The sequence below is a fragment of the Alligator mississippiensis genome, chromosome 10 (assembly GCF_030867095.1).
Source record: "Alligator mississippiensis isolate rAllMis1 chromosome 10, rAllMis1, whole genome shotgun sequence".
In the NCBI taxonomy this organism is placed as follows: Eukaryota; Metazoa; Chordata; order Crocodylia; family Alligatoridae; genus Alligator; species Alligator mississippiensis.
This window is the reverse complement of record NC_081833.1, coordinates 62,208,290-62,234,291: the sequence shown is the minus strand read 5'-3', so window position 1 is coordinate 62,234,291 and position 26,002 is coordinate 62,208,290. Positions and strand designations below refer to the sequence as shown.

At 40.1% G+C, this 26,002-nt stretch overlaps 1 protein-coding gene across 1 annotated transcript in view; it reads left to right on the top strand.

Annotated features, from left to right (window-relative positions):
• UBA2 (ubiquitin like modifier activating enzyme 2) overlaps positions 1-24,818 on the top strand; it is a 30,603-nt gene extending 5,785 nt beyond the window's left edge. Inside the window, exons 2-17 of the mRNA XM_006274315.3 lie at positions 1,158-1,241; positions 1,527-1,597; positions 2,561-2,625; positions 4,160-4,260; positions 4,427-4,548; positions 6,088-6,155; positions 14,573-14,694; positions 15,570-15,669; positions 16,119-16,279; positions 17,784-17,877; positions 17,979-18,091; positions 18,193-18,348; positions 19,991-20,087; positions 21,005-21,110; positions 21,744-21,880; positions 23,728-24,818. Coding sequence (XP_006274377.1) covers positions 1,158-1,241; positions 1,527-1,597; positions 2,561-2,625; positions 4,160-4,260; positions 4,427-4,548; positions 6,088-6,155; positions 14,573-14,694; positions 15,570-15,669; positions 16,119-16,279; positions 17,784-17,877; positions 17,979-18,091; positions 18,193-18,348; positions 19,991-20,087; positions 21,005-21,110; positions 21,744-21,880; positions 23,728-23,912 — 1,782 coding nt within the window. The 3' untranslated portion in view covers positions 23,913-24,818. The remainder of the gene's footprint in view (positions 1-1,157; positions 1,242-1,526; positions 1,598-2,560; positions 2,626-4,159; positions 4,261-4,426; positions 4,549-6,087; positions 6,156-14,572; positions 14,695-15,569; positions 15,670-16,118; positions 16,280-17,783; positions 17,878-17,978; positions 18,092-18,192; positions 18,349-19,990; positions 20,088-21,004; positions 21,111-21,743; positions 21,881-23,727) is intronic.
• Positions 24,819-26,002: the final 1,184 nt, after the last annotated feature.

Genomic DNA, 26,002 nt, shown 5'->3' with positions numbered 1-26,002 from the left:
ATACTATGGTTAGGGTATGAAGCTAAGTGAATTATTGCAGTTATCCTATATATATATATATATATATATATATATATATATATATAGCGTGTGCACAAAACAGGCCGTATTCAATTCGGATTTCACCCAAATTGGGGACAGTGATTTGATTTGGATCACTGTCCCCGATTCAAATCAGCTGAATCTGAAGATTCAATGCTGATTCAGAGAATCAGCAATTCAGTCATAGACACAGCTTTAAATGTTTTTTTCTACATACCTTGAGGTACCAGGCACGGCTCATGAATGTTGCAATGCTGGGGCGGATGGAGCATCACACAGGAGTGCAGGGGGGGCCCCCCATGTGTGTTCGGCAGCGAACCTGGAAGTGGACTGGAAGTATTTCCAGTCCACTTCTGGGTTTGCCGGGGAGCGCGCAGGCCCCCCGGCTCAGCGATTGGCTGCAGGGGGACCCCTGGTACCCCCTTCCCCCCCCCCCCGAACCAGGAGGCACCAGTTACCAAGTGGGGGGGGGGGGGCGTTCCTCGCACACTCCCAGTGGACCTGGAAGTGCTTCTGGTTCTGCTGCTGAGCTTGCTGGGGAGACCTCCGTGCTCCTGTGGGACACCCCATCCGCCCCAGCATCGCAGCATTCATGAGCTCCCTTGTACCTTGAGGTAGGGGTGGGGGTGTGTGTATGGAGTACACTATACAGGTACTACAATTGTATGGATACAAGTATAATAAATGAACACACAACTGAGAATTTGGAGAGTTCAGGTTTTTAAGTTATTTTTTATTTCCCTCGTTGCCTGGAAGTCTAGTACTTTTTCCATTTTAAATGTAAAAGTACATAGTTTTTATGGATTGCATTCATAATTCAGAAGCCTTTATTGTGTTTACTTCAGTAAGTTTGGAAGGCTGGGAGGTAAAATGCATTTGTTTTTTAAGTTTACAGTAAAAAACGTTGATTCTGCCAACTAGATGAGTTGTGGATTTAACATTTTTATTTGTAAATGTAAATAACTTGGTATGACGCAATGGATTTGAAAACGGGGCAATTAGAGCAATATCCCATGCTGTTGACAATCTTTAATGTTAAGAGTGCTATTTATTTTCATGACAAATTGCCAGAAGTACTTTTTTGTCCTGTTAAATATGTACTTGTGTATTTGTAGATTGATTTGGATACCATTGATGTCAGCAACCTCAACAGGCAGTTTTTGTTTCAAAAGAAACATGTTGGAAAGTCAAAAGCGCAGGTAAGAGAGAGTTTCAAGTTGAATTTTTTCTAACCAATATTATCAAGTTCTTTTTTTCATGTTATGAATGCCATGATACAGCAGCTGTATTACATGATAGTAAATGTCATGTAATTCCTTAAATCTGTTATATCTTCTCAGTGGTGGGATAAGTGTTGGTTGACTGATTATACGCAATATTTTAAACCCATGAGACCTTAGTAATGGATTTTTAAGTCTGCAGTATTGTTTGTTCTTGAATGAATGGTACATATATAAGGCTATCAATTGTCTGTTCTTTTCCAGGTTGCCAAGGAAAGCGTGTTACAGTTTTACCCAGAAGCTAATATTATAGCTTATCATGACAGCATCATGAAGTATGTTTGTCTTAATTTTAAAAAATATTATATGCAACATCTTGATTATTTTAAAATAAGTGCTCGTGTTTTACTTTTTATTACCTTTCTTCTGGAATTTGCAGAATTTCTTGTGATCTTTATTTCATTAGTCTCTTTGCTAGCATACTTTCCACAGTTTTCCCATGGAATTTATATGCATATCCTGCTTTTTGATTACAAGGTATTTGTAGTTATTGGAAGCACTGTACTGTACCTTCCCCTGCCTTGTGGTAGACAGACCTCTCTGCATCATAATTGTCTGTAGAAATGTACGTAGCTCTAGAAAAACTGTTGGTGTGTAAACTACTGATCCAAACTTAAAAGGGGAATTTTCACCCTGTTTTGGAATATTAGGGTGACACTGCAAAGGACACATACCATTAGATAGTAACTTAACAGACTTAGCCAATTGTATCTGCACCATTGTAGTAATCAATATAAGGTAACATATAATGCTGATCAGTAGAAATAACTTAATTGCTAAGGATAGAAAATGTTGAGTTTTTTGTGTGCATAGATAATTGGGGGGGTGTGCACACTGTGCAGACTAAGAGTATCTGGAGAATACTGAAGCATTTGCATCTCTCTTCTTGTGAAGACAGAAAACATCATTTACCACGTTTGCATATTTCCAGGTTCAGACAGAGAGAAATTATTAAAACTGTGTTGTTAACTTCCTAGATAATTCCTAGTAGTATTTTTAAACATAAAACATGCAGACTTTAAAGTCCAGTGTCTTTAGGCTCCTTTAAAACAGTGTAAAGTGATATTCTTACTTCTGAAGGATTATGAGATATGAGATTTTAAAACTACTGAGGTTAAGGCAAGTTGTAAATTCTGTTTATGCATTTCATCATGTAGAATGTAAATTCTGTTTTAAGTGGGCAGTATGTTTAATTTCTACTGTGCTATAGCTGTCTGAACACTACTTCTTCTCTTCAGCCCTGACTATAACGTAGAATTCTTCCGTCAATTTACATTGGTTATGAATGCTTTGGATAACAGAGGTGAGATTTCCACTTTTTTATGGCTTTATTTCTGAGTTAAGAAATTAGTTGTCTGCATATAGAAGTTGAAACAAGAAATAAAGAGATGCTAATATCAATTCTGACAGTTAATCCTTTCTATAACCTCAGGCAGGTCAGTTTGTGCCATGTCTCAGTTTCCTGTGTGCAGTATGATAGATAGCTAGATAGACATAGATATATAAAAAAATATACTTTAGATCAGCGGTGGGCAATTATTTTGGCTGGAGGGTCGCTTAATGAGTTTTGGTGAGCTGTCGAGGGCCTCAAGGGTAGCCCTGCCCCTTGACAGGTGCCCTGCCCCCTGGTTGCCATCTTGGGGCTGGAAGTCCTGCCCCTAACCCCTGACCTTTGCACTGGAAGTTTCTTGCCTTGTCCCTGAAGTACTCATTTTGGGAGGGGAGTTGACATCTTGAAACTGTGGGAGATTGTCAGTGTGTATATGGATATGGGGGGGTGGGAGGTGCGTGTGGGAGCTGTGAGAGGGTGTGTGGGTGTGTGTTGGGGGGGGTATGGTGACGGGGGAGCCAGCCCCACCTGTCCTGTCTTGAAGCTGGGAACTGCACCACAGCCAAGGCAGAGGACCCATATGCTGTGACACGGAGCCAGCCCATTCCGTCCCAGCAGCACGTGGTTCCAGCTGTGTGGCCAGGACCCTCATGGAGCCAGCCCAGTCCCTCCTGGCTGTGGTGCATGGTTCCCAGGGCAAGCCCAGCCTGGCCTGGGAAAATGCGGTTCTAGCTGCATGTCCTGGACCCACATGAAGCTGGCCTGGCCCAGGCTGGCTGTGGCGTGTGGTTCCTGGCTGCAAGGCTGGATCCCACACAGAGCAAGCTCAGCCCAGCCTGGGAGAACGCAGTTCTGGCTTCAAGACAGGGACCCACACGGCACTGTGCAGAGCCAGCCCAGCCCAGCCCAAAGTGCCAGGAGCCACGGGAAGTCCTGCGCCATCCAGCTGGAGGCACGGAGCTGCCCCATGTGGTGCTCCTGGCACTCTAGCTGGGAGTGGCACATGGAGGCACAGAGCCAGAGTCCCACAAGCCCCACAGAGTGGGGCCATCGCCAGCAGTCCACCTCCCTCCCCCCGGGCCGTTATTACCTGAATTTCCACTCGGATGGAGGGAGGGCTGGAAAACAGTCACAGAGTCCCCAGGGCAGAAGCCTCTGCTAAGCAGAAGCCTCTGGTCTCTAGAAGCTTCTGGGTTGTGGGGACGTAGTGAGTCAGGTTGGGGTTGGTCACATCGCAACCAGAGCCTGAGCTGCTTGATGCTACCTCTGATAGCTTGCCAGATAATAATTGTCTACAGTTGAGAGGTGCCTCATGGTCCAGATAGAATGGCCTGGGGGGCTGGATGCGGCCCGTGGGCTGTATTTTGCTTGCCTGTTTTAGATGGAGGTTGCGGTGTCGAACACAGCTGTTGAAAGGAGAGAATTCTACCTTGAGTGTAATATATCAAGTCAGGCTTTCTTTTTATTTAGTATTCAAATTGCCCCTTAAATACTTTTCATCTTGCAGCTGCACGTAACCACGTAAACAGGATGTGTCTGGCTGCTGATATTCCTCTTATAGAGAGTGGAACTGCAGGCTACCTTGGACAAGTAACCGTTATCAAAAAGGTTAGATGATGTAACATTTTTCTGTGTTAATATGATTTATTTGGTCTTTTGGACAGCTTGGGATGGGTAATGTTTCTTGTGGTTGTTGAGACAGTTTACAGTTTCACCCTTTAGCTATGAGCACCTTATATAGCATGTAAATATTTACCTTTTCCTTGCTCTGTAGGGAGTTACAGAGTGTTATGAATGTCATCCTAAACCCACTCAGAAGACTTTTCCAGGCTGCACAATTCGCAACACTCCATCAGAACCTATCCACTGCATTGTATGGGCTAAGTATTTGTTCAAGTAAGTAAACCTTTTAAGAAAAATATTCACCGCATCACAATAATTTCTGTGTGAATTGATATGAAAAATGAGAATGAATAAGAATTAGAATTAGAATGAACAAATAAAAAAACAAACAAACACTTAAGAGCATCATTTTCCCACCCCCCCAAAAGCTTCTACAACTTGAATATGGAGAAACCTGCTAATAGTTTTGCTAAATCTGTTTCATGAAACAGAATTTCAAGAGTTGACAGATAAGATAACATTGTAGAGAAGCTGCCAAGTAAGTTTCTTAAGCATATTGATGTGGATCAATAAGAGAGACTTGTATGCCTGTTACTTTAAAACGAATAATATACTTTATTACAAAGCAAGGCATATTTGCCAGTATAATGACCTTAGTAAAAAGAAATTCGTCCTCTTTTAGAAGAACCAGTTTGATCATTCACAATAAATAATGGGATGGACAAAATACAGTTACATAAATAAAAAGGTACTATTAAGTGAAATCTGATTTCATATCTTTTTAATTTCCATTTAGGAAAGAAGTGAGCCATTGTGTTCTATGTTGTTTTGTTGAAAAGAACATGATTTAAATTTGGATATCATTTGCTATATCATCATTTTTCATTGGATTTAAAATTCTAAACTGTAGGTACTTTTCATAAAAATACTTTTGTTGAGCTGGCAGACTAATAGTAAAGATTTGTAGCTTAAGAAAAATGTTTTAAAGTCAGTACAATTTAAACAGAAGTTTTGAAAAAAAAACAAGCACTACTAAATCCTTATACATCTTATGTTCAGTTTCCAAATTTAAACTCATTTGCTATGTAATGCTCAAGCTGTCCTTCTGTTCAACCTGCATAGGGAAGATGAAAGTGGGTTTTCATCATTCCTGCCTCCTTCCCCCCTTGCCTGTCCCCATATAAGCACCAAGTCATAGTGCCTTCAGGAAGCTAAGGTCATGAATCCTTAAAAGTTCAGTGAAGTGAACTTTTTATTCTAAGATTTATCTTTCCCATAAACTAAAAAACAGCTCAAAGACCTACTGTAGGATAGGTCTACTTGACATTTTAACATGTTTCTGTTTTGAATGCCATGTTCTATTTTATTCTAGCTCTGCAGAAATGCAGATTGAAAGAAGTTCTTATTTTCCTTCTCTAGATATAAGTGACTTGGTATGATTTACTGTTCTTTTATCAAAGTATGCTTTTTAAAAATATTTTTATATTGTGCTTGAAGACCAATTAAAGCAAATATATGCCTTGGTTTTCTATGCTATAGAAGCTGTGAGAATTAATCTGTTGTGAGCTTTTAGAAGGCTTTTTTTTTTTTTTTTTTAAGGCAGTGCTAAATAGAGTTCTGTTGGCAACTTCTAGGAAACTTAAGTTTAACAAAGCTGGGTTAATAAAACAATAGACTAGTATAGGAGATGTATCTTGCTTATTTTTTATGGAAGGCTTTAAAAATGGGTATAAGAAACTAAGGAAATATATCAGTCTGTAGCTAAGCATTTTATGATGCAGATCTAGTGTTTTTTTTTTAATTAATAAATAGTCAGCTGTTTGGAGAAGAAGATGCTGATCAAGAAGTATCACCTGACAGAGCTGATCCTGAAGCTGCCTGTGAGTGTTTACTTAAATTGAAAGTATATATATTACTGCTTGTTTAAATCAAAATATCTCTTTTTTTTTAATGTTATAGTTAGATTCCTAATATTCAGTTTAGTAATGTTAGATTCAATGAAAGAGAGAGAGAGCCTTTAGAATATGTATCTCTTTTGAGTTTCTGTACATCTGGATCCCATTCATGGTGCATCTACATCCTTTCCTTTGGGGTTTGGAGAGCTGTTTTCTTTTTTAAACTGGTGGCATTCACTATAGGTCACACACACAGTCTGTAAGCCCTTGTCTTCTCCCATGAAAAAAGGAAGAGCAAAGCAACCCTAACAACCATCTAGTTCCTTTCTACTGCACCTTAGCAGAACAACAGCTTAACTTCTTTGTTCTCAGCTTCATCAGCTGGATAAATAATTTGTTGTAGTTAGTGGTTGTCAGGTCTTTATTAAGTATGTTGGCTGCTTACAGGCATGTGGGGGAAGGGGAAACTGCTTTACTTTCAGCTTGGCATGCCCCCATGCCAACTGATGTTTTACCCGAAGAGGCATCACATCATTTTGACACAGCTTGCCCAGTGTCTGTATAGCTCACATGATTCAGCAGGACTTTTTAGCACTTTTATCTAGTAGGTGGTTGAATTAGCCATTAGATAAAAAGCCTTGCTGAAACGTGTAAGCTATACAGATGCTGGGGAGCCAGGTCAAACTGGTCAAACTATGCCTCTTCTAGTAAAGCACTGTTTTGGGATTTTTTTTCCACATCTGTCAGCACCTGTTGTGTTAGTCCAAGGGGACTAAGGAGGGAAAAGCTTGCATAATAGCTAGTTAGGAAATAAAGGTAGATTAGAGATACCAATAGCAGGAATTTGACTACTGTTGAGCTCAGATCACTGGGTTTTAAATCTTGTCCATCATGCAGAGAGGTAATTCCTTTAAATAATGTATAAGCTTAATGCCAGTATTGAAAATAAGAGCTTATTGCTTCAAAGTGTGTTATTTATCATTTAAAAAAACATATGCAGAAGGCATATGTGGTATATATGGTAGGAAATTATGATAAAACTTTACCTTATTTGAAAATTGGTGAGGAGAACATTAGACTCAGATGATACAGAGGAAGAAGGCAGGTGAATTTGCCTGGAAACCATGTGATTCTATTGCTCTGTCTATTAGACACATCCGTCCAAGAATTAGAGAACTGAAGAAAACTTGCTCCCAATCCAAGGACTCTCTGCCATGAAAAGGAGGAAGTGAACTTCAAACTTCCTTCTAGGCTCTGGTGTCCCCTTTTCCATTACTAAGGCTTGAAGAAGGTTTAAAACAAAGAACCAAAGAGAGGGACAGATCTGCAAGAACAACCACATATAAACTGTTCAAAGACAGTATCCAGGGTTCAAGCATAATACTAATAAGGTTCAACACTGAATGCAAGAACTCCTTTCATACCTCCTTGTTTGTTAATGTTCTGTCTGATAGCAAGTCATCTATCTCAAACTCTCATGGTACCAATTCTGATACCCCCTCAATGGATTCCTCAGTACCCAGATCTCTACTACAAGTATGGCCAACAAAAATTGTACTTATGACCAAAGCAGAATAAATAGTTTACTCAAACTTGATCCCTTCTAGATGTGTCACCTCCTTTTCCATCAGTCAGGTTGAAGGCCTCTCCAGGAGTGAAACACAGGATACCAGTCATAAGAATATTCCTTAGCTGTTACATCAGGACACTAGTGAGCCCTTCTCAAGTCTCAGCTTCCCAGGGTACATTGCCTCCCCAGAAGCTTTCCCATTCTCATCAGCTGAATCAACAGGAATTCACTCTCACACAGGTACACATTTTCCAAGACTGATGCAGCTTTCTTCTGAACATTGAGAGTAGAGGATCAGCTCACAGGGGTCAGACAGCAGCTGAAACTCCAGGTGATTTGGATACCACCTCCAATATATGTTTTGTTACAGGCTTAGCCATACAGGCCTTAATGGACTCAACAGTGTCAGCTCTTGAAGTTGTCTTGTATTAATTATTCTGAAAGGTCTGGAGATAAATCTCTTCTGCAGGAACCTCAAACACCCTTTTGCTTACCTTAGTAGAATCTATTACGATCAACAGGGGTTGAATGAAGGAGAAAATATGTCATCGGAAGGATTCTCTGTAGTGAAATTCTGAACCATTTTAGACTCTAAGACCTCCTTGGAAAATGGCAACTCTTAGCTCTCAGTTTTTTGGGGGGCTTCAAGGGAAGAAACAGTAGAGCAATTATTCTCTGCTGTTAAGAGAATAGTTAACTCAAAAAGACCACAACAGGTCAGAGTGCTTTTGACGCTATCAATTTATATTTGAAATCTCTAGGTTTATGTTGTGAACCATGTGTAGGTGTTTGCACACCTAACAGTGCTAATATTACACATCACCCCGTGGCACCCTTAAAAGGATCTCATGGTACCTTAATTGAGCATCACTGCTCGATAGCTTTTCATTTCTCTTCATTCTCTGTGTGAATTCATGTATCCTGGTCATTGAGGGCTGTGTAACAGGAATATCTGAAAACCTGAATGTTCCCCTGAAGGGTATGTAGGAAGAGTCTCATGCGCTTTTTGCTATTTTGCATCCACCATTAAAGAGCAGGGTGGCCATCACAAAAAGGAAGGTTATCCTTGAGAAACTGGCAAAAACTTGTGAGCCACTGAAGCTTCCATTACATCTACCTTGAAACCTGAGAATGGTAGGTATCAGGTTTCACCCATTTTGCACCCTCATATTTACTTGCAACTGCAACTGCAATCACTGAAATCTCTAAGCAGTATGATAAATTAATCCTGAAGGACAAAAAGTTGAGCAGGCTAGGTTTTTGTGGGGGGTAAAAGGACACTTTCTGCTAACCTGAAATTTAGAATAGAAAATTTATTCATAGATGGTAAGGCTGGAAGATCATCGGGTCCAGCCCCCTGCACCAAGTAGGAAAAATAACTGGGGGTCAGGTGACCCCAGCAAGGTGACTGTCTAGTCTCTTGAAGATTTCCAGGGTAGGCGATTGCACCACCTCTGGAGGGAGCTTCTTCCACAACCTGGACACCCTGACTGTGAAGAAGTTTTTCCTAATGTTGAGCTTGAATCGATCTTCCAGGAGTTTGTGGCCATTACTCCTAGTTTTCCACTCGGGTGCCCCGGTGAACAGGTGCTCACCGAGCCCTTGATGTACTCCCTTAGTGTAGCAGTAAGCTGCTACCAGGTCCCCTCTTGGCCTTCTCCTCAGGTTGAAGAGTCCCAGATCCCTTAGCCTTTCCTCATATGGCTTGCTTTTTAAGACTGTGTTCATACGGGTGGCTCTTCTTTGGACTCTCTCAAGCTTGTGCATGTCCTTGTTAGTGTGGTGCCCAGAACTGGACGCAGTACTCCTGCTGCGGTCTCACCAGCGCTGAGTACAGCAGAAGAATCACTTTCTTGGTTTTGCTGGAGATGCATCGAATGATGCGCGCCAGAGTATTATTTGCCCAACTGGCTATAGCATCGCGCTGCTGGCTCATATTCATACTGTAGTCTATTATTACCCCCAGGTCCCTTTCATTCGTGGTGCCGGTCAGTTTGGTGCTGCCAAACCTGTCGGTGTGTTGGGGGTTGCTCATCCTGAGGTGGAGCACTTTACATTTCTCAGTGTTGAACTTCATCAGGTTTCAATCCTCCCAACTTGCTAGCCTGTCTAGGTCCACCTGTAACTGTAGTCTATCTTCAAGCGTGACCACACTGCCCCATAACTTGGTGTCATCCACAAACTTGGCCAGTGAGCTCTTCACCCCACATCCAAATGGTTAATAAAGATGTTGAAAAGTACTGGACCAAGAAGCACCAACCCCTGTGGGACACCATTGCCCACTTCTCTCCAGGATGACACAGATCTGTTCACTACGACACTGGGCCCCATCCTGCAGCCAGTTTCTCACCCACCTGACTGTCTCGGAGTTAAGCCCACAATCGTTCAATTTTCTCGTGAGAACATTGAGGGATACTAGCTCAGAGGCATTTGGAAAGTCTAGGTATACAATGTCAACCTGCTCTCTCGTGTCCAGGTGGTGAATTACCTGGGCATAGAAGGAGATGAGGTTGGTAAGGCAAGACCTGCCCACAATGAAGCCATGCTGGCTGTCATTCAGAATCTTACCTTCTGCAAGCTTATTGCACATAGACTCCTTGATGAACTTTTCTAGGATTTTCCCTAGGATGGAAGTTAGGCTGATTGGCCTATAGTTACCCAGGTCCTCCCTCTTGCCCTTCTTGTGAATGAGCACAACATTGGCCCTCTTCCAGTCCTCAGGGACTTCTCCAGAGCGCCACAAGTTGTGGAAGCGTTTTGCCAGGGGTTCTGCAGTGACTTTGGCCAGCTTCTTCAGCGCCCTCGGATGAAAATCATCCGGTCCTGCTGACTTGTATACATCTAATTTTATTAATTGGTCATACACCAATTTTACAGCAATAGTAGGAAGGCGATTATTCCTACTGTGCTTATCCTCTACCTGGCATGGTTTTCCCCTTGGTCTGGTGAAAGACCGAGGCAAAATAGTCATTCAGGAGTTCAGCTTTCTCCTGGGTGCCGGTAACCAGCTCTCCTGAGTGGTTGAGCAGCGGCCCCACACTCCCATTTGTTTTCCTCCTGTTCCCTGTGTACCTAAAGAAGGACTTCTTGTTATCCTTGATTCCCTTGCTAATCTAAGTTCAGTTGCCGCTTTAGGCTTTCTTATCTGTTCCCTGAAAATGCAGGCCATCATGGAATAGTCCTCCTTGGGGCCTGCCCCGAATTTCCATTGTTTATAAGCCTCTTCTTTCTTAGGAGAACCATGATTTCCCTGTTTAGACAAGAGGGCTTCCCATCCTTTCTGTTACCTTTTTTTTCCTCATGGGAATGGACTTCCTTTGTGCTTCAAGGATCGCGTCCTTAAGGAACAACCACTCTGTGCACACCTTTTGCCTTCGGTCCCTGGTCCCACAGCACTTGCCTGACTAGTGACCTAAGCTTGTTGAATTTTCCTTTTTGAAGTCCAAGACTTCAGTCCTGCTATCCAATTTGTCTGCCTTGTGTCGGACAATGAACATGATGGTTTCATGGTCACTGTCACCCAGATTCCCCTCTATAATTAAGTCAGTCATCAGGTCATCTCCTTGGCCAGGACCAAGTCTAGCAGAGCATCACCTCTGGTTAGTCCATGTACATCCTGAGTCAGGAAGAGCTCCTCGACACAGGTCAGGAAAGATCGCAACAGTTTTAACTTGACTGAGTGTTCCTCCCAGGAGATGTCTAGATCGCCCATGATGACCATGTCTTATGCACGTGTGCAGCCTCAGTCCATTCTCAGGCGAACTCCAGATCGAGTTCCTCCCCCTGGTTTGGTGGTCTGTAGTATACACGTTAAGTCTCTCTGGCCGCACCCCCTCCAGAGGGTTTCAAGCTGTCCATTTTTGGAGCCAATGTCAGCCTCCAATGAGGAGTACTGCTTTTTCACATAGAGAGCAACGCCTCCACCTTTTTTCCCCCACCCGGTTCCTTCTATGCAGGGTGTAGCTCTCTATAGCTACACTCAGGTCATGTGAGGAGTCTCACCAGGTCTCCGTAATCCCTACTAGATCATAAAGCATATTACAGAGTAGGAGGGGCTAGCTCCTCCTGCTTGTTCCCCATGCTCCTAGCATTAGTATTTAGGCACCTGAGTCCTCCTCCTGAGGCCCTTGTCTTCCTGTCGTGCTGATGGAAAACTATTCCTTCAGCTCTTGCATGACAAATAGATCCAAGGCAGTGATGCTTCCCCTCTATGGGGCATTGGTCAGACCGCAGTTGGAGTACTGTGTCCAGTTTTGGGCGCCATACTTCAAGAAGGATGTTGATAGACTTGAGAGGGTCCAGAGGAGGGCCACTCATATAGTTAGGGGCTTACAGGACAAGCCCTGTGAGGAGAGACTGAGGGACCTCTTCAAAGTAATGGACTAAGAGTAGGGACCTCTTCAGAAATATTCCTGACCTCTTCAGCCTCCGCAAGAGAAGGCTCAGAGGTGATTTTTGCGTCCGCCTACAAATTCATTAGGGAGACACAGCAAGGGATCGGAGATGCTCTGTTCACCAGGGCACCTCTTGGGGTAACAAGGAACAATGGTCACAAATTGACAGAGAGCAGATTTAGGCTAGATATCAGGAAAAACTTCTTCACGATAAGGGTAGCCAAAATCTGGAATGGGCTTCCAAGGGAGGTGTTGCTCTCCCCTACCTTGGGGTTCTTTAAGAGAAGGCTGGACAGGCATCTGACTGGGGTCATCTGACCCCAACACTCTTTCCTGCCTAGGCAGGGGGTTGATAATCTGTTGAGGTCCCTTCTGACCCTAGCATCGATGAATCCTATGAAGTGGCTCTCCCAGTGTTTCTATTTACTGGACTTGTATGTTTGGTCCCTGGACATACTTGAATTTGTGCATCCCCGTCCCCCAGCAATCTTAGTTTAAAGCCCTGTCCAAAAGATTGGCCATCCTGGCCGCGAACAGGGATGCCGTGAGGTGGATGCCATCCCTTCCCAGGAGTCCTCTCTCCCTAAAGTGCACGCTGTGGTCAAGGAATCCAAAGCCTTCTCAGTGGCACCAGCGTTGGAGTAGTTGGTTCACTTCCTTGATGTATCCTTTCCTTCTGGGACCGTGGCCTGCAACAGGGAGCACAGAAGAAAAGACTACCTGGGCTCCCATCCCCTTTAGCCCAGCCCCCAGAGCCCTATAGATTACTCCTGGCAGTGTCATTAGTCATCATAATGACTCCCTCCTCTGGCTCCCACATGGATGAGGAGCCATGGGGTAGTAGTCGGAGGGCCAGACAAGCCTGGGGATCCTCTCTACTACACCTCAGATGCGAGCCCCTGGGAGGCAGCAGACCTCACAGGCTAGGAGGTCCAGATGACAGATGGGTCCCTCTGCTCTGCTGGAGGGAGTCCTCTACCACCACCTTGTGACTCCTCTTGAGGGTGGCAGCAAGCTGCTTACCATATTAGGCTAGGGATGTCAACACTTGAAGGCTCTGCAGTGGGAGTCCGCACACCTGTGGGCAAGCTGTGGGAGCCCTGGCCACGGGTCGTATGGACACCTCTTCCATCTCCCGCCCTCCCACTGCACTGTGTGTCTATACAGGCCTTCCACCATCTTAACTGCTGTACTGTATGTCTATAGGTGGTCCACCACTACATCACACAGCACTAGGCTCACCCTCAACTTCCAGGGCCAGGCCACAGTATGCTGCCTCACCACCTGGGTCAGGGTTAGGGGCAGGCAGTGAAAGCCAGAGGAGGGAGAAAGCTCTTTTATTACAGCTTAATCAGTGTGTGGGGAGCTGTCTGGACAGGAACCTGGAGACACAACTGTAGGCCACAGACTGCCAGTTGGACAGCCCTATACTAGGCTGTTCTAGCATACTATTACTACTTGGTTTGGCTATGAAATGCTAAGGAGAAATATGAAATCCATGGGGATCTTAAAGAAGGAGTGTGTCTATTTAGAAAGGTAACTGGAATCAAATACTCTGCATGTGCCACTGGATATAGTAGATACAGGAGTAAGATTGATGTCAAGAACAGTTGCTATGAGGAAGGCGTCATGGTTGTCTGTTTCAAGTTGCCTAAAGAAGTACATACATAAAGGATTTACAAATTGACTGCAAATAATTCTTCAGTGCAAAGACTGAGGTTGTGCACCCACTGAAATATTCCAGATCCAGTACTGGATTTCAGATTGTAGTTGTCATTTGGGAGGGTGCCCTGCAGAACAGTTCAGGAAAAGGTAGATGAGGAAATCTCTGTCTCTGCTTCTGCTACCTATCAACCAGATCTGTCTCGGGACTGATCTTTACCCCTCTATCCACCATTTAGCTCCTGTGTCTCTACCTTAGAGGAAGTCTGGGTTGGTTTTACCTTTTAGTAGTAACTTGTTTGAGAGTTTCTGTGCAATTGAATTCCATGATCTACCCAGTAACACCTACAGTTTGTAGCCTTGTCCTGGAGTCTGAGTAAAGAAGGAACCTAGGTGGTGGCTGTAGCTACTCTGTTTTTTATGCTGTTGGGACGGGAGCATAAAGGGCCAACACCGCTCATAGTGCAACGTCTTATGGACATTAAAAGTGAAAACACTTCAAGCTCCAATGCAGAGGGCTTATGTACACCATGAGTGAGAGCCACACATACGGAATGTATTGAAGAACTGTGGCTACTGTAAAGGCAAGTAACCATTTTTTCCCTTTTTACTTTGGTTTCTCTGATATGCACATAGGCTTGAGAAGGGGAAAAAGCTATACTTCAAAGGCCAGTGAACATTTAGTTATATTCCCAGAATAATTTTAGTTTAGTATCACAATTCTGATGGTTTTTTTCTTTATAGTTTGAATAAATCATCATCTTTTTATTAAATAGGGGAACCAGCAGAAGCAGAAGCCAGAGCACGAGCATCTAATGAAGATGGTGATATTAAACGTGTGTCAACTAAGGAGTGGGCTAAATCAACTGGATATGACCCAGTTAAACTTTTTACTAAGGTACCATTTTTGCACCCAAAAATATCTTTGAGCTATTTGAACTACTGTTAACTTAAGCCATAGCTTTCAATTTTGACCACTTAAAGTAAGAACCAAATAAGATTATGATATGACTGTATAGTATCATGGTCCTACCGTGCTTTTGTCCCTGGGTTCTCCTGTGCTTCCCTGTTATAGTCTTTTCCCTGTGCCTGAACAGAAGGCACTTACCCAGCTGCCAGTGTGATATCAGAGAAGTGACATATGGTACAAATTGTAAAGATTAAATCATATTTGCTTTAAAATTATTTTTGCATGAGAACAAATTTAAAATCTAATTTTGGACTCCGTAGGGAGCTCTTTTCATATAAACAGAAGCTTGTATGAGGGTGAAAAGACTGTCTGATATCATCTGTACACAGTTAATCTCAAAACAGAGAAGTGGGTTCTGTTTCAGGATCCTTCTGGTTGTTAGAGGGAGGGAACAGATGTGGGTGGGCTGTGATGTTAAGCAGCACTGCTAGTCTTAAGGATCTTGGTATAAGGTGGCCATTTTTAAATAGACTTGTAGGTAAAAATGCATGTAACTTCAGCAAGAACATAATCTCTCTGGGTTGTTATCCCTTGACACTTCTTTTAAAGTGAAATAATTTAACCTGTTAAGTACAGCTGCTTCTGCTTTACATGAAAAAGTAAGCCTTAGAAGGCACATGTTAAGACTAGTTTTACAGAATCTGTTTCCTTTAGGTCATTTAATGAGTTAACTAAAATTACACGACAATTCTGTTTGTTGGAAGTGCCCTTGTGGGGGAGAAACACAAAATGGTACAAATCCAATAAAGTAAAACAAAGTTTACATACCTTTATATTTCTTCTTATTGCTTAATATATGTTAGCTTTTCAAAGATGACATCAGATACTTGCTGACAATGGATAAGCTTTGGAGGAAAAGAAAACCTCCAGTGCCACTAGACTGGACTGAAGTACAGAATCAAGGTAATATTTCTCTCTCTCATTTTTGTCTGGTACCAAGTTATACCTTCTGTTTCAGGATTCAGCCACATGAAATTATTTTCATCAGTCATTGAAACTGTTTGCAAGTATTGTAACTACAGTACTTACATTTTAAAACCCTACAGATCACTATGTAAGGTTTAACATCCTAGAATATACCTCTCTCATTTATGATAACAGGGGTGTATTTATAAGTCTCACAAGTGTCTGCAGACTCCTTTATGTTTTGTTTGTATTAGTTGTAGCATTTACAGCAGTTTTAGCTGATATGAATATGCAGTGACTTAATTCTTAAAGGCACAATTTTAAGTGCAGGTTTCTTATAAAATGCAGTATAATTTTATTCCATTTGTACTACATTCTATTTTTGCAGATGTCTCAAATTCCTAGATCTTGTAGGTTTTCAATGGTTTTTTTCTTTCCTTTTGAAGAAAAAAATACACCTGATCAACAAAATGAATCCTCCACGGTCCTGAAAGATCAACAGGTTCTGGATGTCAAGAGCTATGCACGCTTGTTTTCAAAGAGTGTGGAAACTTTGAGACATCACCTAGCTGAAAAAGGTGATGGAGCTGAGCTTATATGGGATAAGGTTAGTTCAGCAAATGTATAGGGAGTGGTCATACACTAAGTGCATGTGTGTGTTAAATGAGCACTAAAGACTAAGTTTGCAGTAGGGTAGCACTTCTGGAAATGAAAACAGGCTTGGCTTGGGGAACTTCTTTTTTTGTTGTTTTTAATCTTGTTTAAACAGAGAGGTATGTGGGAGTAATTAAGGCAATTTACTGTTGATCAATATTCAGCAGAACCATCCACTTCTTAGGAAGCGAAATCGTTACCTTGAGAGAGAGGTGTAATTTTAGCCACTTCCAGTTCTAGTTTTGAAAGTATCAGTATCTTTCACAAAAAAGATTTCTTTTGTTATTTTAAGTTTATACTTTATGTTGTTGTGGAGAGAGAGAACTTATTACCATTTAAATCTAGTGCCAGATTCTTTACAGTATGCCTGTGGTATATTATGCAGTTTTGCTGAAGGAAAATGAGAAGCCGAAAGTGTTGATCTCGCTATTGATCAAGTCACTAAAAGAATGTGGCTGTGACTATTTTGAAGTGAAGCAAAAGCAAAGTTTTTTCACTAATTGTCTTTCTATAGTAGACTAGTATAATAAAAGATTTGGATTGTTATACTTTCATTTCCAAAGCATTTTTGGGTCGAACAAAAGAAAAAATATTTGAAGATAGAGGTAAATAGGAACAATGTTATAGGGCAGTCCGTTTCAAACCAGATTTGCAATCAGTCTGGTTAACCTGTTACGTAAGCTACCAAACTTGAAAAAATTTTAAGATCTCAAATAAATCAAAGATTGATATAAAGTCTTGGAAATATTTTTAGACCACCATTAAAAGCTGTAATCCTACATACTGCTATGCATGAGCAAATATTTGTGCCCACATTAAGTAGTTTACAGGATCCAAACCTAAATCGATTCTGTCTTTAACTGCCCAGCTATAAATTCAAGATTATATTTTGCCTGTCACATTTCATGTTGTGTGTTTTTAACTATAAGAAAAAAACTTTATGCTCTGTTTTTATGGACCATAAAATATTGATAATGGTTTGATACAGTAGAATTATGAATTCTTGGAGACTGAGAGGAAGAATATTTTTCATGGGATGCCAGTGTGGTGAATTTGGTGGATTTGGGAGTTCAGAGTTATAAATTCTAAACCCAGCTGCGTTGCTCACTTAATGGGTAGCCTTCAGCAGTATGTCTCACCTGCCTTTCTCAATGTCCCCATCTGTTAATGTGGATAAAACTTTTTTTTATCTTCCAGGGATGTCATATGACTTCTGTCTCTTCATTGCTTTGAACATAAACAGTATTAGGCAAATACTATTTTTTTGTTTGGCGATTGCATTTGTCTACAGTACTGCAGTGTCTAAAATTTTATAAATACAATCTGAAAAAGAAGTGTGTTAGCTTGAGTAGCTCAGTGTTGTATCGATTGCTCCAAAGCTTTGATGGAAATAGTTTTTTACAATAAAAATCTGGACAAAAATGTTTTGTTTTGCTTTTTTAAAATGGTACTGCCAGGATGATCCATCTGCAATGGATTTTGTCACTTCTGCTGCAAACCTCAGGATGCATGTTTTCAGTATGAATATGAAGAGCAGATTTGATATCAAATGTAAGTATAAAATGCATTATTATTTCACTATGTCAAATATTTGTGCTACATGGCTTGAAAAATTCCATCTACTGTGAATAAAATGTTTGTTTATTTTGCAGCAATGGCAGGAAATATTATCCCGGCTATTGCCACAACTAACGCAGTAATAGCTGGTCTAATCGTGTTGGAAGGTTTGAAGATATTATCAGGAAAACTAGATCAGTGTAGAACAGTAAGTGAAAATAATGTTTTCCCTTTTTTCATATATATAATGAAATATATATTCATTATATATTTAATTCTAACCTTCCCCTCCCCTCTTCCTCCTCCAAGATTTTTCTGAACAAACAGCCAAATCCAAGAAAGAAGCTTCTTGTTCCTTGTGCTTTGGATCCTCCAAATCCCAGTTGTTATGTGTGCGCAAGTAAGCCAGAAGTGACGGTGAAACTTAATGTACACAAAGTTACAGTGTTAACATTACAAGACAAGGTAAAGACTGACATTTCAAACATATAAGTACAGTTTTTCAATTTTCCATTGCACTTTTTTCAATTTAAATATATCAGAATTCAAGAACATTTAAAGTGCTACAAAAGGTAGTTGATGGATCTAACACTTTATTAGGATATACAGGATACATAGGATGTAACACTTAGGGCATGTCTACATGTGCATTGCAGTCCAACTAAATGTGCATTAAGCAATTTTTGTCATGTGTCTACACGTGCCAGGACTTGGGGCTAAAGTTAGTCCGAAGTCCCTACAGGCCTGCCATGTGCCCCTGTGGCCACCAGGGGGAGCTCCAGCCTCCAGCCACATGGCTGCAAGCACCCCGGAGACATCTGCAAAACTCTGATCCCTGGCCAGCCCCCTCACTGCCCAGGAGCTGTGTGCCCAGTGCAGGGGCAGCAGACAGCTCCCTCCTTGCCCATCCTGCCTCTCTGCACCAGAGCTGTTCCAGCCCCTGCCAGCAATGCCTAGCACCCTGTGCTCCTGCTGGCCATGGTGCTGACCCCAGAAGGCCCTCCTGGGGACCAGGACACTGGCTGCCAGAGACCATGCCCACCCTTTCCTTCTGCACTCCCTGTTCCAGCCCACCTGCCCCAGCACCCACACACCCCCTACTCCCTGTCCACCCCCAGCACCACTCTCAGAACTGCACATGGTTGAAACAAAAAACATTATTACCCTCACAACACCCACCCCATCCCTTCCCCCCTCAACAAACAGAATCCCCTCAATCACCAGAGCCCCTCTACCACCTTCCCCACCCACCAACAATAAAAAATTGGGAAACTGTATACAAGGGGAAAACTTTATACAAACTGAAAATTTGTTATAATATTTTGGGTCTTCAAGGGTGGGGGGGGGGGGGGGGTGGCTAGAGGGTAGGGTCCCGGGGCAGGTGCCTAGCACCCCAACCCCTGGATGTTCCCTGGGGTTGGGCTCAGGCCGGCCCCCTCGTGGCAGGGCAGACTCAGCACTGAAGTTAGTGCCAGGCTGCATTAGTCTTTGTCTGCTTTTTACCTTATGTTGGCTGTTATCTTTTGCCCTTTACTTTGTGGTTTGCTGAGTTAAGATAAAAAAAAAAGGAGTCCATCTGGTCATTTCTGGTAGTTGTACATTCTATAAAGGAATGTTTGCATTTTGTAACTTTTCAGTTATTTTCGTTCTAAATATGAATACAGTATTTTTTGTTTTATATTGGGTAGTACTAACAGTCTACGTTTTGAGGGTTTTTTAAGTAACATTCATACTATATTTTAGAAGTTGCCATTCTACAGATTTACAAAATAAATCTATTGACTACTAAGAGAACTTTCAGCATGTTTTATTTCTTAAGTAATAAAATGTATGATGACAATCATTTTAATATCTTGACACTAGTTTAACTTTAATTAGATTTAAAAATGTATTGAAAAAATTGAGGAGAGCATACAAATTTTGTGCTATAGATGGTTTGCATTGACTAGAACTTGTACCTTTTGGGATTGGGGGCAGTTACTTTGCACTGTATCTGTAAAGAGGTATTTTTGTAGGCTTAAATTGGAAATTGAATCATTCTGTAAGGAATTTTCTCACATTATTCATCTTACAATAGAACGTTTTAAACTTATTTTTATCTTTTCAGATAGTGAAAGAAAAATTTGCTATGGTAGCACCGGATGTGCAGATAGAAGACGGAAAAGGAACTATTCTTATCTCCTCAGAGGAGGGAGAAACAGAAGGTATGTGAACAGTAACTTTTGGAAGAGAAATTAAAACAGCATTATAGCCAAAGAACATTTTGGCCCGAATTCAGCAAATGATCATTCTGAAGTCAACCGAGTGGGGGGGGTGTATATTAGGACTGTCTGCATGTTGCAGATCTGTTCTGTGCAAGTCTTCCCTGGTCAAGCTGTTCAGTCCCATGCCCCAGAATTCCTGTTACAAGAGTAGGTTGTACCAGCTGGAATAACAGACAAGTTATCTTCCTCCATCTGTATCCATCTGGCTTTCGTGCTGTACTTATTTTTTGTCATGCCATGACTGGTCCTTCTAGGTACTTCCACAGTACAAGTAATAAACAGCCCTAGTAGTAGTTCATAAAGAACTGCTTTAAAACTGTTATAAATGGAAAAAAAACAGTGATTTGTTTGAAACTGCATTGAATCCAAGTGGCATAGTGCAGTCTCTTTTTTTTTTTTTTAATTAATACTGCTGTGTAGCAAATAAATTGCATTCTAGAAATAAATGTATTTATTAAAATAATATTAAGAGTTAGACTTGGATAGAGGGTCCATGTACTAAATTAAAATATTTATTTCTAATGTTCCTCCAAGCTATTTCATAGGTCACAAGGATTATAAAATTTAGTACAAATGACATGAAAGTGAAAGGCCTTGACTCTGAAATATTTGGCTTTCCTGGTTTAAACTGAACCTAGAAAGTTTTAATATTCAATAAGTATGTTTTAGTGTATTAGCGTAGTTTCTATCATTAACATTTTAAGTAAGCTAAGTATACTTCAATACCCTTTCCTTAAAATGAATTTCTAGATGAAAAATTAAACTTCTCATGTATTCAGATATAAAGCATAGTTATGAATTCTAGTACTTAACATAATCTTTATAAAAATAAGTAAAACAATTCAATATTTTCCTAGCAAATAACCACAGGAAGTTATCAGATTTTGGAATTCGAAATGGCACTAGGCTACAAGCAGATGACTTCCTCCAGGACTATACGCTGTTAATCAACGTACTTCATTGGTAAGGATTATGGAGTGTTTGTTTTCTTGTGTGTATGTATTTAGAATAATTTTAAGGGGGATTTAAAATGCAGAATTTTAAACTTACAAGTTAGTTTTAACTATTAAGGAACAGAAAGCTTGGAAGGAAACCATTAAGCCTATAGTTGGGTGAAATAATTGAGATGCCTACTGTGAGATTAAGTAGTTAATTTTTAACGTAAAAAATGAGAGCGCAGTGTATACCCAAAAGATATGTACCCAGGATTCTCAACAAATAAAAAAATTACTTGGCTATTATGAGAAATTGGTGATTGATTGCTCTACTATTTGTGATCAAAATAAAGCTAAACAAATTGATATTCACTTTGAAGAAGTTGGGTCAAATTTTCATTTGGGATAAAAGCAGAAGATAGGAGTAAAATGAAGCTGGGAGAAAAACGTTCAATTAAGTATCTTCCTAAGGCAGACTATATAAAAAAAAAACCTAAGTTGGGTAGGAGGAGCTTGAACAGTTCTTTCCTGTTCATTATGAGCATTTTTTTAAATATTTGCATATTGGTCTAGTAGTAGTTAAATCAAATATGTTGTGTTTGTGCAAAGACCGGTATTCAAACTTACATGGTTGTTTAAAAGCATGTGGATTTTTCTGCAGTGAAGATCTAGAAAATGATGTAGAATTTGAGGTTGTTGGAGATGCTCCTGAAAAAGTTGGCCCCAAACCATCAGAACCAGCTTCTAAGAACATCACCAATGGTAGTGATGATGGAGCACAGCCATCAACATCAACAGGTAACAAACAATAAATGAGTTAAAATAAACTGGTTTATTTTTATGGGAACAGATTTGTTAGTAAATACTCACCTTTGAGGCTGTCATCAAAAATGTAATATAGAACCAAAATGTTTGTCAGTTTCTCTTTTTCTAAAAAAGGCTCTGATTTTGTTTAATGGACAGAAGGAGTTTTCAGGTAGAAGCGGTGTAAAATAGATCCCTCGCATCATACAGTAAGTTGCTGTAAAAATAAAACTCCTTTTTGTGGACTCTTTCAAGTTACACATTTCCTGTGTTGCAGATTTGGAACTTAAGCATCCTGCTAATTTAACTAAAAAGCAATGACATTAATGTGCAATGAAATAATTAATATCCTTCCTTTCTTCCCCTCATTTCCTCCAAGGAAAGCTAGATGAAATGCATTGTGCTGACCAGAAAAACACTTTACTGTTTTAAAGGGTCTTTAAAGGTATTCTGAATACTGTATTCCTTTGAACATGAGGCACCCTTATAAAAATGTCCTGTTGTATGCATTATGAAGGTGGTAGCCTTTTAAATGTCTTTATATATGTTTTTTTCTATTTTTCTTAAACTGAGACTCAGAAAACTTGGATTCATCTTAAATCCAATGGTTTTATTCAAAGGGATGACAGTAGACTAAGAATAATTCGGTTGGATGTAGAACTCTTTAAACTTTGCTAAGTTTAAAATATTTGAAGTGTCCTGTTGCATGGAAATAAGTAAATGTGAAAGTTTGTTGTGTGATCGAAATTCTGTGTGTGTTTTGGGTTTTTTAGATTTTTGGGGACGTTCCTTTGACTCTGTGTTTTACTCAAAATATGTGCAGAATTGTGTGGTGATCATTTTCACATTACCTTAATGTCTTGCTATGCCTTCTAAAATAAGATTAGGTCAGAATCATTTCAAATTAATCAATTGTTACATTTTTAGGGCACTTTTACATGGGGAGGGCAGAGGGGGAACGGTGCTTTAATTAGATCGGAGCTGCTCTAATTGCCGCAGGGTCTTGTGTATCAGCATTCTCACGCGTAGAAATGGCGGTTGGGAGCACTTAAACTAAAGCTTGTTCAATGAGCTTTAGTTCAAGTGCCCCCACCACCATTTTTAAGTACAGGAATGTTGATGCACAAGATGCAGGAGGCTGTTGAAGCTGCTCCAGCAGACTCCATTAATTGATTAATCCAGTCTGCTCGATTTCCTGGAACCCCTGTGACACGGGCAAGACAGAAGATGTACTCCCCTGCCTGCGAAAAGGCTCCTTCTCTCTCTGCTTGAATAAGACACAGGGCTTCAGGTAGAACGGTAAGGAGGTCACAAGAAACATCAGGGAAAGATGTTTAGTCAAGTCTGCTTTGTATCCTTTAATTGTGTTCTTCCCTTATTTATGTTTTCTGTTATCTTTTAGCTCTCTTAAGCTATCCTTCTTTTCTTATCCTTGGGTTTTTTTCTTTCTCCTATGGAATGTAGAAGTTCTAGTGAATTTACTAAGTAAAAATGAAGATGGACTGACTCAAGTGTGTGTGATTATTCCTGTCTCTTAAGACACGTTCACATAATGTGCATTTCCTGCTAACTTTGCATTGTACAAAGATACTCCTAAATAACCTTTTTCTAACAAAAATGTGTTTTTGGAGGGAATACTGAAATATTTTTAATTCCTTTTGATTAGAAGAAAAGTGATATGTGAAAAGTCTATTTTAATAGAGATTTCATTATATTTTTTATCAACAGTACCCCAAAACATTAATTTTGGCATTGGAGGCATTTTCTGTATCTGTGGTGATAAGCAAGACTGGGTTTTAAATAGTCATTTTTTAGAATATATCAATTGGATTGTTTTCCAGCTCAAGATCAAGATGATGTATTGATTGTTGATTCTGATGATGAAGGCCCTTCAAGCAATACTGATGATGATAATATAGAAGGCAAAAATCGCAAGAGAAAACTAGATGACAAAGAGCATGTCAATACAAAGAGAGTGCGTACAGAGCCAACGGAAGAACAAGATGACATCATAGCACTAGACTGAGCGCACATACCCAGTGACATAAAGATCCATATAACACAGTACAACAAGGATATTACTTTGGGGTGTGTTAAATGTTCAGAACTAGACTAATTTTATGGCCTTTTGTTTCAAGGGAAAAGTCACACCGCAGACTTAATGAACATGTGTCCATCCCTCTTGATGGTAAAACACTCATTTCAATAGAAAGGTAGAAGTTTTCCAATATGTTATATTAAATGTAGTAGAAACTTAGTTTATGGATACTTAAACACAAGTATTTGCTTAAACAGTCATGAAAAACAAGCATGTTATTTTTTTTTTTTATGTAAATACCTTTAGGTATGAATCTAGGGAAAAAAGTTACTCTGGTTTAGTAAAGGGTCATCATTTGATACCCAGCTTTATAAATATTAGATTTTTATTTTTTGGCTAGCAGGAAAATATCTTTAGCCTAGATCTAATCATTTTTCACACCCTCAGCTAAAGTGAGAGAGCAGATTCTTTAAAACAAAAGTGCTATGTTTAAACTTTGTTCTTAAACACCAACTGGCACTATGTACATTACTGTAAAACAATGTTAATTTACTCAAGTTTTTCAGCTCGTACTGCCTGGTATGTCAGTGTAAGAAGCAGATTTTGTGTATTGTTACAGTTTCAGGTTATTTATATTTGATGTTTTGTAAAACTCAAATACTACTACTATACTGTACATCTGATGGACCAAATAAATGACATCTGAAATACTTGCTATATCTGCTTGCACAGTCCAGTTTTATGCTGATTTACAACATTTTACAATGTATAGTCTTCAAAAATTACTGTACTATTTTCATTTTTTAAACATGATCTCATAGTACGGAACGAAAAAAAATAATTTGTTTTTAAGTGGAAGGGGAATTTTTTTTAATAAAACTTTTGTTAATGTTTCTTCCTGGACAATCAGTTATTGCCCTGTTCAATAACAGCATTTAAATCACCTTTTGAGATTATAATTTGTAGTAATTGTACCTCCTTATTGTTTTGCAAAGTGTTGTACTTGATGTTTTTCACATTTAATGGGATTATACTAAAAATTACTGTGCTTGTGGTGAAAGCATGGGTTTAGGGAACAATATTCTGAAAGCATTATTTGTTCACTACAGTAGGTCCCAAAGTTTGCAGTAAGTCTGACATTTTAATTTCAGCTTTGCATGAGAATGTAACATCTAACTCAGGATTACTAAAACATCATTGAAGTTGCTTCCAAATTCTATCCCAGGGATACAGAACCAAAAGTACTTGTTTTTAATATGGTCAGTGTTGGCCCAAAAGAGCAGATAAAATTCACAAATAAATTCTGTCTGTTATGGTGTGTAGTCTGTAAGAATTGTAAACAAAGCTCTAACCAGAAATAATCCAGAAATCACGCTATTTGGTTTTTCCAATTCTAGTTTGAGTGTATGGTCTGACAGCTCTAGAGGTCACCTCCATCAGCCATAAATAAACCCAGTGTGCAAAGAAGACAAAAAGACATTTTCCACAATTCCATTTTAGTCTTCTTTCATATTATGAGTGAGAAGATGGAAAATTGTGTTTCCAAATATGAAATTTTAAAATCTAGATGATTTTGATGTTGTTAGTACCAGTGGGAGTTGATCTAAAGGGCTCTTAATGCTTCCTGAAATGTAACATCAATTTTAAGAGAAGAAATTTTGACAGAGAACATGTGTAAATATTCTTGTTTGTTTCTGTAGCTTTTGATATGTGTAGGGAATTACAGAACAGGAGTTTTGATAACGTGCATATAGTACTTAAATACTATATTTTACATTACCGCAGTTTCTTGAAGTATGTGGGTCACTCCCTCTAGTATCTTTATCTGCTATCCCTTGATACAAGTATGATGTCTGCCAGGCGGTATTACTGGTGAGTTTTAAGGTGGCTGAGGAGTCCAATCCACATGACAAGTGAGGCCTTGACAACTGTTGGCCAGGATGTTGTGTGCTTTCCTTCCTCCTTAGCTGTTTCTCGGCTTCCTAAGCAAGACGGTTCCCTTCAAAGTGGGCTGTAGCTTGATGTATGGTGCAGCACGATTGGGACCTGTTACCAGCTAGCACTTCCCCTTTTGTGGG